At 36.3% G+C, this 16,031-nt stretch overlaps 2 protein-coding genes and 1 long non-coding RNA gene across 4 annotated transcripts in view; 1 reads left to right on the top strand and 2 right to left on the bottom strand.

Annotated features, from left to right (window-relative positions):
* LOC137487900 (uncharacterized) overlaps positions 1-16,031 on the bottom strand; it is a 1,155,393-nt gene that overhangs the window by 378,548 nt on the left and 760,814 nt on the right. The gene's annotated exons all lie outside the window — the stretch shown is intronic.
* On the bottom strand, positions 347-15,839 carry trim108 (tripartite motif containing 108). Of its 2 annotated transcripts, none has more exons than XM_073925219.1 (6): positions 15,593-15,839; positions 4,303-4,398; positions 1,899-2,132; positions 1,714-1,787; positions 1,494-1,609; positions 347-1,071 (listed from the first exon to the last, which is right to left on the bottom strand). In XM_073925219.1, exons 2-6 carry the CDS (start codon positions 4,339-4,341, stop codon positions 554-556), a joined length of 981 nt encoding a protein of 326 aa, XP_073781320.1. In that variant the 5' UTR covers positions 4,342-4,398; positions 15,593-15,839; the 3' UTR covers positions 347-553. The 2 variants fall into 2 exon arrangements, with proteins under 2 accessions (XP_073781320.1, NP_001038633.1); NM_001045168.1 differs by lacking the exon at positions 15,593-15,839 and adding an exon at positions 4,599-5,536 and having other exon boundaries at positions 371-1,071.
* Positions 6,946-13,166, top strand: LOC101882614 (zinc-binding protein A33). The gene is made up of 6 exons (XM_021466899.3): positions 6,946-7,415; positions 7,520-7,615; positions 9,237-9,470; positions 9,562-9,638; positions 11,596-11,711; positions 12,512-13,166. The coding sequence occupies exons 1-6, from the start codon at positions 7,008-7,010 to the stop codon at positions 12,970-12,972; spliced, it is 1,392 nt and encodes a 463-aa protein (XP_021322574.2). The 5' UTR covers positions 6,946-7,007; the 3' UTR covers positions 12,973-13,166.

Raw genomic sequence — 16,031 nt, 5'->3', positions numbered from 1 at the left:
CGGCAGCTACAGTAATAATTGTATTACATGCAATAAATTTGTAACCTCTTCTGAAATGAAGTAAATTTTACGTAAGTTTAATACTAGCCAGCATTTATAAGAGCAGGGGAGGTATAACACATGATACTGAGTTTATAATCAGTATGAATATGCATTTTATAATGAGTAAGTCATTAGAATTATAGTCCACAAGGTGATTTTGCTAAAAAAAAAAAATATATATATATATATATATATATATATATATATATATATATATATATATATATATATATATATATATATATATATATATATATAAACAAATAGCATAAACATTTTATGAAATAATCACAAGAGACAGGAATTGTAATATTTGGCTAAATTAGAAGCAAAGAAGCAACTTTATTTTTTCATCCTGGCTTCGATCAGCTGAAGAACAAGAAGAAATTAATTTGAAGAATTGTTCAATGCATTTAAATTATTCTCCTTTTATATCATCATTGCAGTGACTGACTGATACAAATGTGAAATAAAGATACATATTTAGTAACAGTGTGATGTCTATATTAATTTAACGTTTCCCAGTGTTGAACTCATATGAGCAGACAGTGAGCGGGTCGCTGTTTTTACCATCCAGATACACTCCTGGCACCAGACTAACACAGCAAGGCTGCTTAGAGCTGTAGTTTTTCTGCACCAGCCGAGTCATGTTGTCAGCATTATAGAACAGCACCTGCTTTCTCTCACAGTCCAGATACAAGCCAATTTTCTGAGGTCTGTCTCGAATGCTTAATGGAGAGTCTTTTCCATCACAGGAAAGAACGTAGCCTTTATGGTGTTTAAGATGGAGCAGGATGTCACTCCGCTGTTTGTCAGTGCCCATCTTGATTCCCACGGTCCAGTCTGGCTTTTCTCCGACCTCTACCTCCCAGTAGTGCTGACCAGACTGAAAGTTCTCCACTGAAACTGTACCTGGGTTGAAGTCTTTATACAGACCAGTCGCTCTGTCAGCTTGCCGGATTCTGGTGCCCCCTGGAGACACTTTTAAATATGACTCTCCAGGATTTTTCAGGGTTAAACTCTCAGGAACTACAACATAAAAGAAACAATAAGGTGACAGAAGTATTTGCTATTGCAGTTCAGATATAGTTTATACAGGTTATATGTAATGATATTTCTCAAACAACAGGATTATGGTTCGTTCTAAACCTATATGAACTTACAAATCTCTAAGCTACTAATGCTATTTTAAAGGTTAAAGAGTGAAAATGTCTTACTTAAGTCAAAAATATAAGCTCTTAAAAATAATAGGAAATACTGTGAAAATGCCCCTACTCTGTTAAGCATAAAAAAATGAAAACGAAGAAAAAAATCACTTTGTTGATGTTTCACAGTATTAAATTAAACCTGGTGTCTGATTTATATTTATTTTTATTCATCAATACATAAATTGAGAAAGTTTGTTTAGGGATATGTCACTAAACATACAAGATATTTTTCCAATTCTTCACCTGGTTTGATGGATCCCAGCATCTGCTTCCACACAAAGAACTGCAGGTGAGTTTCATGAGGACCAAGAAAGAGGGAGTCAGGAAGAACTGTGAGATCTTTCACTCTTGACATATACCTGAAACACACAGTCAAATCTACATCAGAAACTTCAGCTCTGCAGAAAACTGAACACAGACTGATTTCACTAAGGGTTAAAAAACAGCACAGCATGAGACTCACTGGGTATTTGATGGCTTCACACCAGCTTTTTGCTTCATGTTATTTGTCATCGGAAATCCTTTTTCATTCCACCACTGCAGAAAAACACACACAATAACCTTTATACCTTATTTATTATGTATCTATTGATAATATAGATAATATATCTTGTGAGCCTTAGAAAAACAAATATCAAGTGTTGTAACCTGTAGAAAGTGATCGGGTTGATCAATCTCCAAAGCTGACTGCAGAATAATCTCCTTCTCTTTGTTCTCCATGAACCTTTGATTTATCACAGACTGATTAGTCTGCAAGGCTTCTGTAACTTTCTTCTCCTCCTTCTCTAACAGTTTTTTCACCTCATCCTCTATTTGTCGTAAGATCTGGTGCAGTTCTTCAAAATGATCAGAGATTTGGGCTGATAAGGTTTTGGATTTATCCTAAAAAAGAGAAAAACATTCAGGTTGTGGCTGTGCATTACTGGTATGTTAAGTTTATTCCTGATCTAGCTGTTTTTTTCAGTAACAAATAAAATATGTGATTAAATGTGATTTTTTTTTTCTTTGTATGTGTGTGATTAAGATGCGATTAACCTCCGGGTGCTTCGGTTTCCCCCACAGTCCAAAGATGCAGTATAGGGGATTTGAATAAACTAAATTGGCCGTAGTGTGAGTGTGAATGTGAGAGTAGATGGATGTTTCCCAGTACTGGATTGCAGCTAGAAGGGCATCCGCTGTATAAAACATGTGCTGGATAAGTTGACGGTTCATTTTGCTGTGGCGACCCCTGATAAATAAAGACTAAGCCGAAGAAAAGTGAATGAATGAATATTTGTGATGTTTATTTTTGGAGTCAGATTCTTGAAAAAACTTTTTAAAAATTTTGAAGAACAGTTGCATCGCCCTCATATTTTTGACTTTACGTGCCCAAAACCATAATGTCACAAAAGATACATGACAGACAAACAGATTTAAAACCGGGACACACTAAGCAAACGGTTGGCCATTGGGCAGCATCGGGCCATCAGTTACTGTCTGTCAGGATAGACTGTTCGGTCTGTTTCACATGTCATCTCTCATCTGAGGTGACAAAACCAAGCAAATGGCACAAGTCAAGGAGAACATAAATAAGCCAGATCTCATTTTCTCAAATTTCTTAAATATTAGCAACCAATGTGGATTATCAGATTATCAAACATATTTGCACAAGCAAATACATCTGTGGTTTGAGAGCATTGTGAAAATGCTGTAAACGCTGTTTATGGTTTTAATGTGTGCAGCAATACTTGTGGAATGACAATTCAGGATACTGCCACCTGTGGGTTTGACATGATACATCCTTTTATGCAGACACTGGATAGATGTTCTACTTTCAGTTTGCTGTCCTGTCGTCTTGTTGTCTTCATGCACAGTTTTTTTTGGTCCAGATAAGACCAGACGCAGCCAACATGAGGCTACAACACAATCAGTTTTTATTGCTGCTAGTTCTTTGACGTTGGCTTAGTTTGTCCCGAGCTTTTCACCCTCAAAATTTAATTTTAATCAAAGACAATTTGATTTCAGCTATGACAACTGTCAAACCAAGAACCAGAAGTGCTGAATCCGATGACATGAAGAGCATGACAACTTCAAATCACCTTGGGGAAATATTTAAACCAGCCTGATCTCAGGAAGAAACGTAAGTATTCTATGTTTTGTCAGTTTATTTGTCAGGCTAATTCAAACGAATTTGTATGAATTCAGTCATCCAGAAATGTACCATTTTAAAAAAGGAGGCATAGCACCCAACCCCGCCCCTGCACTCGACCATCATTGGGGTATAAGCAAATCACTTTAAATTGTCTGAATGAGATACGAACTCATACAAATTAGTCACTGAATCAAATAGTTATGATTTGCTGTCAGATCGTCTTGAACGGGGTGGGGGGGGGGGGGGGGGGGGGGTATTAAGGCATTCTATGGGTAAAATTAATGCTACATATTGTTTGTGTTTGCTGGGAGGTATTGTTTCAAAATGGGGTTACAGAATGTGTCACAGATGGATGGCATCCAACTCCATATGACTCTTGTACATGTTCATGTTTGACACATATTGATTTTCATTCCAATAGTATCTGGATGCAGCCTTTATGATGCAGGCTTAGATTGCATCACTCACCGATGCAATGTCAGACACAATGCACTCAAATGGAGCTAGTGACGTCACTGTGAGGGGTAGGGTTAGGGGTGGGGTTAGGTAAGCCCATTAAAAAGCATTGCACGCAGCTCAGATTGCACTGCACCAGGTCTGCTGTCAGTCAGTCTAATATTATATCATCTGACATCTTACAGTGTGACATGGGGATCATGTTCATGCAGTCTAGCTACAATCATAAACAATTTTTAAAAATCATACGGTGTGAGCCGGACTTTAGTCAAACAAGAGCTGAGTAAATGAAACAAATGAATTTACAATTTAGACATTGAAAACATGCTCATTGAACTAAAGTATTCAAGTCAGTGTATGCATTAATTGTGTTTTTAATGTACTTTTAAATAAAATAATACATCGGCCAAGACTTGTGCTATCATGAAAGTCAGTGTTTTCCAACTTATTTAGATGTTATGATACCTCAGTTTTGGTGATCTCTGAGGTCTGTTGTTGTATCATGTAATCCAGTTGTCCATTTTCTTTGGCAAGAAAACCCAAAGCAGTCTTTAGCTTCCCCTACAGATAAATAAACACTTAATACATGGTTTTAAAGATGTTTCTATGAGCCTGAGATTAAAAATGATGACTGAAATGATTTAAATAGAAACCTAATTATGTCTAAATAACATCCAACAAACAGCTTTGTAAACAAAGAATTGAAAGCAAGAACATACTCTTATTATTTAGTTACTCATACGTCATTGATAATGTTTTACCTTGTTTATCTCTGCAGCTTCTTTCACTGGTTTAAAGACGTGTCCTTTATGTTTGTCTCCATCCCTGCAGATGACACACACCAGCTTCTGATCAGTCTCACAGAACAGTTTGAGCTTCTCGTCGTGTTCAGAACACATCAGCATCTTCTCCATATCTGCAAGCTTCAATGTTTGCGTTCCTTCTTGAGGTGTGGATCTGTCTGATTTCTGCTCTGCAAGGTGCCCACGTACTGTCGAGGTCATGTTTCTCAGTAAACGGCTGGCTTTCAGGTCTTTTTCGTTGTAAGGTTTTTGGCATTCTGGACAGGCACTTGGTCCCAGGCTGGCCTGCATATGGCCAGTAATGCATTGACGACAGAACGAATGCTCACAAGAGAGAGTCACCGGATCCGTAAAATCACTCAGACACACGGAGCACTTGATTTCCAAAGACAAAGGGGAATGCATTTTAGCTTTCCTTCTGGTCAAGACCGTGTTTTGAGCTTTGAACTGAATGTTTTCTCTCTTTAAAATCAGCTCCTTTCTGTCAAATTCTGCTTTCTCTTCCTTGTTTTTGAACAGAATATCAAATGTATTTAAATTTGAGTTGCATAACAAGGTGTTGTTCCTCCCACAGGTTGTATAACAAGGGAAGTAATCAAACTGGAATGTCAAACCTTATACCTTTGTTTACAGAATACATATTGTGTACTGTGCTGGTGCAAATACTTTTCAATCAAAGCATGTGTTGAGCAGATAGACAGGTCCATTGTTAAATCTGTCAATAGTGCTTTCCATATAACCTTTAACGGATGAACAAATACTTTACTTTTATTTTACCCCACAAAAGAACTGTTTAAAGAGATAGTTCACCCAAAACTGAAAATCCTTTACTTACACTTCACTTGTCATGAACTTGTTTGATTTTCTTTCCTCTGTTGAACACAAAAGAACATAGTTTGAAGAAAGCTGGAAACCTGTAGCCATTTGTTTGTTCCATTAATGTCAATGGTTACATTATTGCAGCTTCAAAATATCTTCTTTTAGGTTCAGCAGAAAAAAACTCTTAAAAATTTGAGACCATTTGAGAGCAAATAAAGACTAAATAAGTTTTAAATTTTTAGTGATCTGTACCTTTAAGACAACATTATAGTTGTAAATACCAATTAAATACAATCTCAAATTACATTTGGCCTTTTAATGCATAAATACACAAATTAAAATCAAACCAAATACCAAAACAATACATAAGTTATTCCAAAAATATATTTTTAATGTGTCTAAAAGTTATCACTGTGCCTAACTCAGAGCTTATGTTTCCAATAAAAATAGCTTAGTAACAATAGTGACTTATATTAATTGTAATAGTAACAATAGTTTGTGTTTCCATCCAAAAATGGCAATTTAAATTTATGCGCAAAACTGAAATTTCACATAAAACATTTGTGAATAAGGCACCGCCTTGGATTTTGGAGGCATTAGTTTGTGTTGAACCATCCCAGTTCCTATATATTTAGTTCCTGTTTCATTTTTACATTACATTTACTATACACTCACCAGCCACTTTATTAGGTAAACCTATTCAACTGCTTGTTAAAGCAAATTTCTAATCAGAAAATCACATGGTAGCAACTCAAAGCATTTAGGCATGTAGACATGGTCAAGACAATCTGCTGCAGTTTAAACTGAGCATCAGAATGGGGAAGAAAGGTGATTTAAGTGACTTTGAACGTAGCCAGAGAATGGTCTGAATAGTGCAAAGAAGAGGAAATTTCCAGCGAGCAGCAGTTCAGTGCAAATGACTTGTTGATACCAGAGGTCAGAGGGGAATGGCCAGACTGGCACAGGGTCACCAAAATTGGACAATAGAAATATGGAAAGACGTTGTCTGGTCTGATGAGTCTTGATTTCTGCTGCAACATTTGGATGATAGGGTCAGAATTACTATCAACAATATGAAAGTATGGATCCATCCTGCCTTGTATCAACAGTCAGGCTGCTGGTGGTGGTGCAATGGTGTGGGGGATATTTTCTTGCCACACTTAGGGCCCATTAGTTTAAATTGAACATCATGTCAATGCCACAGCCTACCTAAGTATCGTTGTTGACCATGTCGAAGGTTTAAGGCAGTAAAGTGGGTCCAAGCCAGTACTAGTAAGCTGTACCTAATAAAGTGAGTGTATATCAGCAATGCAATTACTTCAATTTTCATGACAGTTAGTCGTACCATCTTGTAAGTTGTTGTCAGTAAGTTGTTGTCTTGTAAGTTTTTATTTTCAGTCTAGAAGTATGTGAAGCATCTTGTTCCCTGATGTGAAAGGGTGTGATCTGACACAAAAAGGCCTAAATAAACACTACACCTCCATTGTTTCATCAGCAAAGTGTATACTTAATAGTCTGACATACTAGTCTGACTACAGCAGGTGAATCATGGCTTCAGCTCTGTCTCTTTACCTCATGTGTCCGGTGTGTCTGAGTGACTTCAAAGATCCAGTAAGTTTGCCCTGTGAACATGTTCTCTGTCGGCAGTGTGCTTCCAGGTATTTAGAATCCAGCAAAGGACCTCATAAATGCCCAGAATGCAGACAAAACTTCACCAGGACGGATCTTAAAGGTATTCGAGTTCTGAGAAATGTTGTGGACGCCATACAAGAACAGCGTAAGAAAAAGCAATTGATTCAACCGAACGCAGAGGAAATGCTGTGTTCTGAGCACAAGGAGCCGCTTAAACTTTTCTGTGTCAATGACCAGAGATTAGTTTGCCTCATCTGCAAAGAGGGAATGAAACACAGCGGACACAGTTTCAAACCTGTAAAGGAAGCTAAGGAGATGAGTGAGGTTGAAACAACATATTTGAATTTAACAGCTAATTTCATATGAATTACTGTGACATGAATATGTGTGGAATAACAGATATTTTTGTTGTTGTTATTATAATTTAGAAAATGGTGAACAAAGCATTGAGTTTTATTTTAGATGACAACAAGCAAATGGGTGACATGATCCTGAATCAGACGCTTGAAATCACAAAATCCAAGGTGGGTTAAAAGACATTTTGGAAACTTTTTAAACTACAGTTTACAAATTAAATACATTAATAAAAATGGTTATTTAACATTAGTTTTTGAAGATATCGTTGTTCATTGTTACCTAATATGAACAAGCACAACTTTAGATTTTAATGTTGCATTAGTAAATATTAAACTACAATTAATAAATCGTTTTTCTGGTGTCTTGAGAAAGCAGAGTTTGAAAGTTTGAGGTAGTTTCAAAGTTTAAATCATTGAAGCAGTTTTAAGGAGTTTAGATATAGATAACTACAGATAACTACAGATATGTCAGCATGTTTCTAGTATGGATTAGCATGTTTTTTGCTAGGTAGTTGATAGGGTGTTCTGAGTGGTTGCTACAGTGTTGCTAGGTGGTGGCTAGGGTGTTCTGAATGGTTGCAAAGGCATTGCTAAGGTGTTCTGAGTGGTGGCTTAAGTGTTGCTAGGCAGTTGCTATGGTGTTCTGAGTCTTTGCTAGGCAGTTGCTAGGGTGTCCCAGGTAGTTGTTAAGATGTTTTCAGGTGGTTGCCAGGGTATTCTGAATGGTTGCTAGGCTGTCGCCGGGAGGTTGTTAGGGTGTTCTAGGTGGTTGCTAAGGCATTGTTTGGCAGTTGCTAAGGTGTTCTGAGTAGTTGCTAGGCAGTTGTACAGTCCTATGTGGTTTCTAAGGCATTGCTATGTAGTTGCTAGGGTGTTTAGGTGTTTCTAAGGTGTTTTGAGTTGTTGTTAAGGTGTGGCTAGGCTGTTGTTATGGTGTTCGGGGTGAATGCTAAGGCATTGCTAGGTAGTTTTCATGGTGTTCTAAGTGGTTGCTAAGGTGTTTCTAGGCGTTTACTGGGGTGTTATGAGGGGTTGCTATGGCATTGCTAGGCAGTTACTAGGGTGTTCCAGGTTATTGTTAAAGTGTTGCTAGGTGGTTGCTAGGGTATTTTAAATGGTTGCTAAGGCATTGCTATGTGGTTGCCAAGGGGTTGCTACAATGTTCTGAGTGGTTGCTAATGTGTTGCTAGGCGGTTGCTAAGGTGTTTTGAGTGGTTACTAGGTGGTTGCTAATGCATTGCTAGGCAGTTGCTATGGTGTTCTATGTGGTTGCTAAGGCATTGCTAGGTAGTTGCAAAGGTGTTCTGAGTGGTTGCTAGGTGGTTGCTAGACAGTTGCTAAGGTGTTCTGAGTGGTTGCTAGGCAGTTGCTAACATTAATTAGCATGGTTCTAGTATGAATTAGCATTATGCTAGCATGTTTTAGTTCAAATTAGCATGTTGCTAGTATGTTTCTAGTATGGATTAGTATACTGCTAGTTTGATTTGGTTTGTTCTCAGTGTTTCCAATGTAAAGTCAATGGCAGCTTTTTTACAATAGAAGTCAGTTGCTAGAGTGCCGTAAGTGGTTGCTAGGGTGTGGCTAGTAACTTGAAAGGTCATCTGTGATTGGCAGATTGGTAGTCTAAATGAAATGAGCAGAAAGAATAATAAGTTAATGTAGTATAACAGTATTGTCTTTCTCAAGCCATCATAATGAAAGCTTGTTGTATATTGTGACTGAAAAAATGTATTATCGTTATTTTGGCTGCTTCACTTTTTTGTTCTCAAAGTCAAATGTGAATCTACAGGAAAGGGCCAAACATCTTGAGACCCTTATGCATGCTCAGTTTAAGAAAATGCATGACTTCTTGTTGAAAAAGGAGGAGGATGCAATGAGACAGATCCAGAAAGCAGCAAACAGTGCTGAGGAATCAATGAAGCATAATGGGTCGTTGTTGTCAAAGTTGCAAATAAAAGGAAACAGCCAGGTGTCCATATTGGAGTCAGGACTAAAGATAAACCAGCCAGAGAGGTTTTTAGAGGTAACGTTGTTCTGTAGCACATTCCAGAAACATGTTTAGACTCAGCATGGTGGATTTCATAACACCTCAAATCTGTTTCTATTATTTTCAGTGGTGGAGTAAAGACGGGTTTCCTTTGGTTAATGAAATCAGCGAGAGCAAAAACATCAAGTTTGCCATTCCAACCAAGTAAGATAGAAAATGCTTTTTAGCTGATATTTTGGACACTTTTACACAGCCATTTCTTAATATTACTGCATTACAACACAACAAAACTCCAAACATGCTTAAAAATATTTTTTATCGACAGATTTGAACCGTTTTAAATGAAATTATAGTCTATCAAATACATAAGCTAATCATGTAATACCGTTACTAATACATATTAGGTGTCTGCATAATATTATTATTTTTTAATACATTTTAAGGGTTTGTTGGTTGTTCCTTGGTGAGCTCTTTCAAGCAAATGAAAAAAAGACGCTTTTCCACTTTGCACAGCTTGGCTGACTTCAGTTCTTGCTATAATTCTCTTGTGACATTACTGTTGTAATGAAATATAAACACACAATAGTCCAGGAGTTTGCACCTTATACAGAAAGCAGTGGACAAGCCCCCAAAAGTAAGCACCATATCGTACTAAACCGAACCGTACCATACGGTGGAAAAGCACCTTAAGACACTATTATAAGATGGCCATAAGAGCTCAAACATAAAAGCTTTATCTATTTGACTACACATGTGCATATTAAATAACCAATAAAACGCAGCAACTGACTCCAGCAACTGACTAAACACAAAGAAGTCAGGTTCGTCAGTTTTTGGGGTGCTCCGACACACTTCCACTGCAATCTGCACTATTTGTAGCATATTTCTGTATTTGCATATGTTGTGAGAATTTGCATGTGCGTGTGTTTTTTAATTTGTTAGTGTTTTCTTAACATGCAAGGTGTTTGAGCTCTCAGCCATTGTGCTATTGAAGGGATTGTTCACCCAAAAATGAAAACTCTGTCATCATTTACTCACCCTTTACCTGTTTCAAACCTTTATAGGTTTCTTCTGTTAAACACAAAAGAAGATATTTAGAAAAATGTTGATAACAGACCACTATCATTCATTTTCTTTTTGGCTTAGTCCCTTTATCAATCTGGGTTCCCCACACTGGAATAAAACGCCAACTTATCCAGCACATGTTTTACACAGTGGATGCCCTTCCAGACGCAACCCTTCTCAGGAGAATGTTTTTCTTACTATGAAAGTAAATTGTTAAAGATTTTCAGTATTTTTTAAAAAAAACTTTTTTGTGTTCAACTAAAGAAAGAAACTCAAAGCTCTAGAAGCGCTTAAGAGAGTGAGTAAATAGTGAGTTGATTTTCATTTGTGGGTGAACTATCCCTTTAAATAACATTATTCCTGTTAACTATACAAAGGCAACTAAAAAATTACAAATCCATCAGCAAAACAAACATTTGTTCAGACTCATTAAAATGCATAAATAAGTGGTCTCAATAATTGAGGTTTAGAGTGTGTAATTCGAAGAAGAAGAAAAAGAGGTTTGTAAAGATTAAGAAGCTCATTGAAGCGGTGCTTTATAAACAGCCTTCACTAAGATCAATGGCCCAGTTCAGTGTTGCCATCTAGGAAAAAAATAATTAGTGCAAATAAGAATTCTAAATTTACATGCAAACATATTCAAAATACGTATGGTAATAACGTATTTAGGGGAACACATACATTAAATGCTTACTTTTCTTGTGACAAAATGTATGTCATGCGCGCTGTATGCAAACACGTGTATAAAACTGAAGCATGCTTTGGGTTTATTGCACATGCATTGTGCATGTTGAACTTTGCACTATTTAATATGTCCACAAGGTGTCAACACTGAGCTGGCCTGCTGTTATACTGTCAACTAAGGTACAGGAGCCAGAACAATTTACTAAAAGTGTCTGAAAACTTTATTAAAATGTTCTTTTTATTGTTGAAAAAAAAAAGAGAGAGAAAAGACTCATGTTCCAGACACTGAGCAAATATCTTTTTATGCTCTAATGTTAATTTTCATGAGAATGTTGCAAGTTCATAGTGCAGTCCTAGCTCAATTTCATGTGTGCAATGTTGCTGTAAACATTTTAACGGTTGTTTTCTATAGATTTAAGTCGAAACATGATGGCGTTCGAGTGATTTGTGACCATTTCACCCTTGGGCCTTATGAAACTGACCTTCCGCTCATGGTTTGGCGAGACATGCTGGGTCCTGTTAAACGGGGTGAGTTGAGCCTTCATGAACATCTCTCATAAAGAAACACATTTTTATACTGTGTTTCTGCCAATAATCTTATTATAACCACTATATTTTATCAGTGGTTATAATGTTTTACTCCAAGGCCCCCAAAAACAGTATTTAAAGATACCCTTATATGTTTCTTTATATGTATCCTTATATGTTAAAAGCTTGTTTAATGTCAAAGCTGCTATATTTGTACTATGTTATGTTATCATGTATTAGCACATTAAAATGATTAAATTCCTTAATTTTCATAAGTGAATAGTTTCATGTTTTTTATTACCAAGGAAGTTAAATTACTTTCTCAGTTGTTCTGTAAATAGATTAGTTTTAGTTTTAGTATATTTTGTGGTTTGGTTTGGTTTATTTATTTAAAAATACTTTTTAAATTGCTTATCAAATAAAATATTTTAGAGCTTGGTGTTATTTAAAAAATATAAAGTACCTGTAATTAAATTGATTAGGATTATTGAGATTTTAAGCACAATTTCATTACATTATACACAATAGTTTTTATGATTTCTCTTTTAAAATGTTTGCATATATGCAGATTTTTATGCAGATATAATAAACCAAAAGGACATTGCATGCAGCTTACATCACATGTTTTAGCTTTAGCTTAATTTAAGCTTATTTTAGGGCCCCTCGTTGAGAACCCCCCCCACTATAAGTAGGTCACCAGATTTTTTCTTTATTTAAGCTTCATTGGTTTGGAGAATGATTGTTTTAATATTGTATTGATTATTGCTTTAATGACTGTCTTACTCTTCATTTGTCTTTAGACCTATCAGATTCATCTACAATGGACAAAGACCTGAAACTTGCTTTCAAAAAGGAGAATCATCAGCAGCCTCAAGGCGAAGATTACTTTGCCAGATTCCAGAAATTTCACAACGGTTACAGGGAGAATTATGTGGAGAGCATTCAGCCGGGTCAGGTGTACTGGGAGGTCGATATCGAAGCTGAACCAGGATGGGAACGAGGACTTACTGTTAGATATTACCCAAAAGAGAAGAACACGTCCCTCTGGCAGACATTATTTAACAAAGGTTTTGAGAACATTTCTCTTTCTGTAAAAAATGGTCGACTGTATGCTGTAAGAGGTGATAAAGAAACCCTAATCGCTAACCAGACTAAACCCCGCAGAGTCGGGGTTTACGTGGACAGTGTGAAACACCAGGTTGTGTTTTGCAATGCAGACAGTATTTCTCTCATTCACACAGTGTGGTGTGGAGATCAATAGTTCTTCATTATAAAACAAGGATATTTACATCTGCTTTGAATTATGAGGGGCATTCATGAATCATTTATAGTAAAAAAAAAAAAATATATATATATATATATATATATATATATATATATATATATATATTTTTTTTTTTTTTTTTATCATTCTGTTAATTGTTGTACATGGTAAATTAAATATTGTGCTCTATATGATTTTTTTTTCTAATTTATCTAATCAAATGAATGAAATGTTTTAAATGAATAAGTATAATTTGAAGTAGTTTCTATGTTTTGAATCTTTGAATATTTGGTAATCATAAAGCATATAGCATGATTATGAATGGGTGTTTTGTCAGCTGATTTGAATGTTAAATCCAATTCGAATGTTATCATTCAATTGAATGGGCGTTACTGGTGGTTTTCAGCTGAAAGATATGGGCCAGAAGGGGCCTTCTGCGCCTACACTTTAAAAAAAAGTGATTAGTTACTTAAAGGCAGTAATCAATTGCACTAAAGGCAATAAGCTGACTTAACAAAAATAATGTTAAGAAAAAAATAAAGTAAAGCCGTTGTAACTTAAAACTGTTAACCTGACTTGATTTTTATAATTTTGCTTATTGTACTCACTTTTTTTAAAGCAACTAATCCCTTATTACAGGGTCCGACTTTTTAGGATTTCTGTTTTAAAAAAATTACTGTAATTATTACAATATAACATATTTAGTGCTTTATTGCGTCTATAAATTCTACACTTATTGCCTGTTTTGAATTTAGAAGACACACTGGGGTCTGGAAAAGCTGATGTATTTAACTGTATGTCATTTTGCAAGATACAGAAAAGCTGAAAAAAAGGTGTACTGGAAAAAGTGATTAGTTTACCTTTTATATAAAATAAGTGAGTACAATTAGCATAATTATTAAAAAAATGGCGAGGCAGTGGCGCAGTAGGTAGTGTCGTTGCCTCATAGCAAGAAGGTTGCTGTGTCGCTGGTTCGAACCTCGGCTCGGTTGCTGTTTCTGTGTGGAGTTTGCATGTTCTCCCTGCCTTCGTGTGGATTTCCTCCGGGTGCTCCGATTTCCTCCACAGTCCAAAGACATGTGGTACAGGTGAATTGGGTAGGCAAAATTATTCATAGTGTGTGAATGTGTGTGTGGATATTTCCCAGAGATGGGTTGTGGCTGGAATAGCATCCGCTGCGTAAAAACTTGCTGGATAAGTTAGCGGTTCATTCCGCTGTGGCAACCCCAGATTAATAAAGGGACTAAGCTGACAAGAAAATGAATAAATGGATAAAAAATTAAGTTGATTTAACAGTTTCAAGTTACAATGGGTTTACTAACATTATTTTTGTAAAGTCAACTTGTTGCTTTTAAGGCAATTGGTTTACTCGCTTTAAGTAACTAATCACTTTTTAAAGTGTACTGGTAGGCTCAGAAGGCTGTTATCATTTATCCACATGGTTAGCCTAAACCACGACGAATGAAGTTCTGCACAAGACTTTTGGCCAGCGGAGAAATTAAAATGGTCGTGCCCAACTGAGTCTGGTTCTCTCAAGGTTTTTTTTCTTCACTCCCATCAGGTGAAGTTTTTTTTCCCTCTCCGCTGTTGCCACTGCCTCGCATGGTTCAGGATTGGTAGAGCTACGCATCGATGAATTGTCTCTTCAGTGTTTGAACTCTCAGTAATGATTAAATCACACTGAACTGAGCTAAACTGAACTGAACTGAACTTAAACACTAAAACCTGAACCACACTGTTCCAGTTACTGAACCACACTGTTCCAGTTACTATGACCATTTATGTGAAGCTGCTTTGACACAATCTACATTGTAAAAGCGCTATACAAATAAAGCTGAATTGAATTGAATTGAAGTTAATCAGCTATTGATCACATATGACTGTGACCAGAAGTTAACAAGAATTATTTATATTATTTTGTCCAACAAAAAATGAAATGGTATGTGATATTTGTTTGTTTTTACAGTGACTGAGAGTAAGGCCCAATTCCAATTCTATTTTTGTACCCCTTCCCCTTGGCCCTTAAAACCAAGGGTGGAGGGGAAGGGCTTTAAAATTTACCCCTAAAAGTTGGGACAGCACTACAGCACCAGCACACGTCATCATGTCATAGCAATCTCATGCTTCATATGAGATCAGATGATCGCGACTGCTGTAGTGATTCCAGTCGTGTTATTTTTTGTTTTATAGACCAGGCTGGTTTTAGAGGGGTTTTGACCATTTCCAGGCTGGTTTCCAGCCATTTCCAGCCTGGTCTTACCTGGTCAGGCTGGGAGATGACCAGCTAAAACCAGCTATATCCAGATTAAACCAGGGTGGTCAAGCTGGAAACCAGCCTGTAAATGGATTTTTTTCAGCAGGGCTGGAATCACTCCAGCAGTCGTGATCGTCTGATCTCATATAAAGGTGTTAAAGGAATAGTTCACTCAAAAATTAAAATCCTGTCATCATTTACTTATCCTCCCCTTGTTCCAAACCCCTTTGTTTGAGTTTCTTTCATTTATTTTTTTACAATTTTGTGTGAACTATCCCTTTAAGGGTTGAATTGAAAATCAAGTATGTTCATATTGCATGCTTTTCAGAATATTAAAGAGGTTATATAAATGAACTCAATTACCTCAGCAATTAAAAGCTTTTTACGGAAGTCTGTTGGAGTCTTTATCTTAAAGGACGTGCCGAAGGATGGACAATGGTTTTTCTTGCCAAAGACAACAGGAAAGTGAATGACATGATGGAAAACAATAGTGACTCGGGAGCACAAATGCAGTCATAAGTGTCAATTGTTTGGAAATTGAGCTATATCTGAAGGTTGAATAAAAATATCTTACCATTGATGTATATGGTCTGTTAGGCAAGAACATACTTTTGACAGAGATGATACTATTTAAAACTGGAATCTAAGAGTTCAAATCAATCGAAATATTGAAAAAATCCCCAAATTATGTTCTTACCAATGGATATTATTAATTAAAAATGATAACTTTCAAACAAAAAATTAAATAAACTTTTCATGTTTTGTTATTTTTTATTTTTTTGCAATTGGTTTACATTTGGGA

Source organism: Danio rerio, chromosome 16 (assembly GCF_049306965.1).
Source record: "Danio rerio strain Tuebingen ecotype United States chromosome 16, GRCz12tu, whole genome shotgun sequence".
Classification (NCBI taxonomy): domain Eukaryota; kingdom Metazoa; phylum Chordata; class Actinopteri; order Cypriniformes; family Danionidae; genus Danio; species Danio rerio.
The sequence above is the reverse complement of the archived record's forward strand: the minus strand, read 5'-3'. Positions and strand labels throughout refer to the sequence as shown.

Excerpts from the sequence above, each read along its gene's own strand:
- LOC101882614 (XM_021466899.3), top strand. The coding sequence starts at position 7,008 with ATGGCTTCAGCTCTGTCTCTTTACCTCATGTGTCCGGTGTGTCTGAGT. Across the intron at positions 7,416-7,519 it reads AAGCTAAGGAGATGAGTGAG|AAAATGGTGAACAAAGCATT; the intron begins GTTGAAACAACA and ends ATTATAATTTAG. Across the intron at positions 11,712-12,511 it reads GCTGGGTCCTGTTAAACGGG|ACCTATCAGATTCATCTACA; the intron begins GTGAGTTGAGCC and ends ATTTGTCTTTAG.
- trim108 (NM_001045168.1), bottom strand. The coding sequence starts at position 5,045 with ATGCATTCCCCTTTGTCTTTGGAAATCAAGTGCTCCGTGTGTCTGAGT. Across the intron at positions 4,399-4,598 it reads AAGCTGCAGAGATAAACAAG|GGGAAGCTAAAGACTGCTTT; the intron begins GTAAAACATTAT and ends ATTTATCTGTAG. Across the intron at positions 1,788-1,898 it reads AACCCGATCACTTTCTACAG|TGGTGGAATGAAAAAGGATT; the intron begins GTTACAACACTT and ends GTTTTTCTGCAG.